Genomic DNA, 1,338 nt, shown 5'->3' on the forward strand with positions numbered 1-1,338 from the left:
CACACGTACGTGAGACCGTCCACACACGTATGTGAGACCGTCCACAACACGTCCACAGTACGTGAGACCATCCACACGCGTACGTGAGACCGTCCACAACACGTCCACAATACGTGAGACCATCCACACGTACGTGAGACCGTCCACACACGTACGTGAGACTGTCCACAACATGCCCACAGTACGTGAGAGCTCCTGGCCTCTAAGGAGCTCTCAGGCTGCACCTCTTCCCAGACACACCTGTGTGTTCCTTGGCAGCCCATGGGCGCTCAGTATCCTCCACCTGCACCATGGTGCAAATGCACCGGATCTTCTCGGGTCCTCCTTGTTCAGCGTCAGCTGTCCCATGCACTGCGGGCTGTGGGGAAGACCATGGCTCCGGTCAGGCACACCTCAGTCCCCAAAGTGACCTCCTGGCTCGGCGACCCCTTCAAGGGGTTTTGTGCATCAGGTTAGCCCACTGCACTGCACGGTCTGGTCCCCTGGCCCCCAGTCCCTGGAGGGGACACGGCTGGCGGTCAAGTGCAGGGTCAGAGAAAGAGGCGGGCCCTCGAGGAGGCAGATGGCACAGTGGCTGCAGCCATGGGCTCCGTCCGTCCGGCGTGGGGACAGTTGTGAGGAGGGTGCGGGGCTGGGCCAGGTGCTGCTCTGTCGTACGTGGGCTTGCTACAGGCCGGAGTCCACTCGATGCCACCCGACAGGAGGACATCGAGGTGCGTGCCTTCTGGCAGCGAGCGAGCATCCACACCTTAGCTGTGGCCATGCTTCTTGTCCTGGAAAAGGCTGGTGCCTGCCCGCCGGCTGGAGGGGCTGCTCTGGCATGCCCACAGGTGAGGGCCGGGCAGCCATGCAGCGACGGGCTCACGGCCTCTGTGCTTACAGCCCCGGCGATCGCTGAGCCTGGAGCAGCTGCAGCCAGGCTGCAGCTACACGGTGGAGCTGCAGGCCATCTCCTACTGGGGGCAGACCCGCCTCAAGAGCGCCAAGGCCACGCTTCAGTTCACGTCCCCACGAACCCCCGCTGCCGCCGCCGCCCACAGCAGTAAGTGCCTGCCCGCCCCCACCACCCCGCCTCCCAGTCTGACCTGTCAGAGAGCCATGGCTGGGGGTCCCCAAACCCACTCCCACCCAGAGGGACTGGGCCAGCCTGTCCAGTCAGGACACACAGCTGGAGGGACAGGTGCACTTGGGATCCGGGCATGCTTACGTTACTGGGCATCGGTCAAGGCCCACTGATCCGTGGCTGGTGCTGTGGCTGTTGCTAGGTGCTGTGGGGTCGGTCCAGAGTCACAAACACTGCCTGGTCCAGCGCTGTCCTCGCAGCGGATCCTGGGCCCA

At 64.1% G+C, this 1,338-nt stretch overlaps 1 protein-coding gene across 1 annotated transcript in view; it reads left to right on the plus strand.

Annotated features, from left to right (window-relative positions):
* ANOS1 (anosmin 1) overlaps positions 1 to 1,338 on the plus strand; it is a 45,505-nt gene that overhangs the window by 38,062 nt on the left and 6,105 nt on the right. Inside the window, exon 5 of the mRNA XM_045290685.1 lies at positions 883 to 1,042. Within this exon, the coding sequence (XP_045146620.1) occupies positions 883 to 1,042 (160 nt within the window). The remainder of the gene's footprint in view (positions 1 to 882; positions 1,043 to 1,338) is intronic.

This window comes from Echinops telfairi, unplaced genomic scaffold, assembly GCF_000313985.2.
Source record: "Echinops telfairi isolate 266 unplaced genomic scaffold, ASM31398v2 ScPeMD7_53;HRSCAF=182, whole genome shotgun sequence".
Classification (NCBI taxonomy): Eukaryota; Metazoa; Chordata; class Mammalia; order Afrosoricida; family Tenrecidae; genus Echinops; species Echinops telfairi.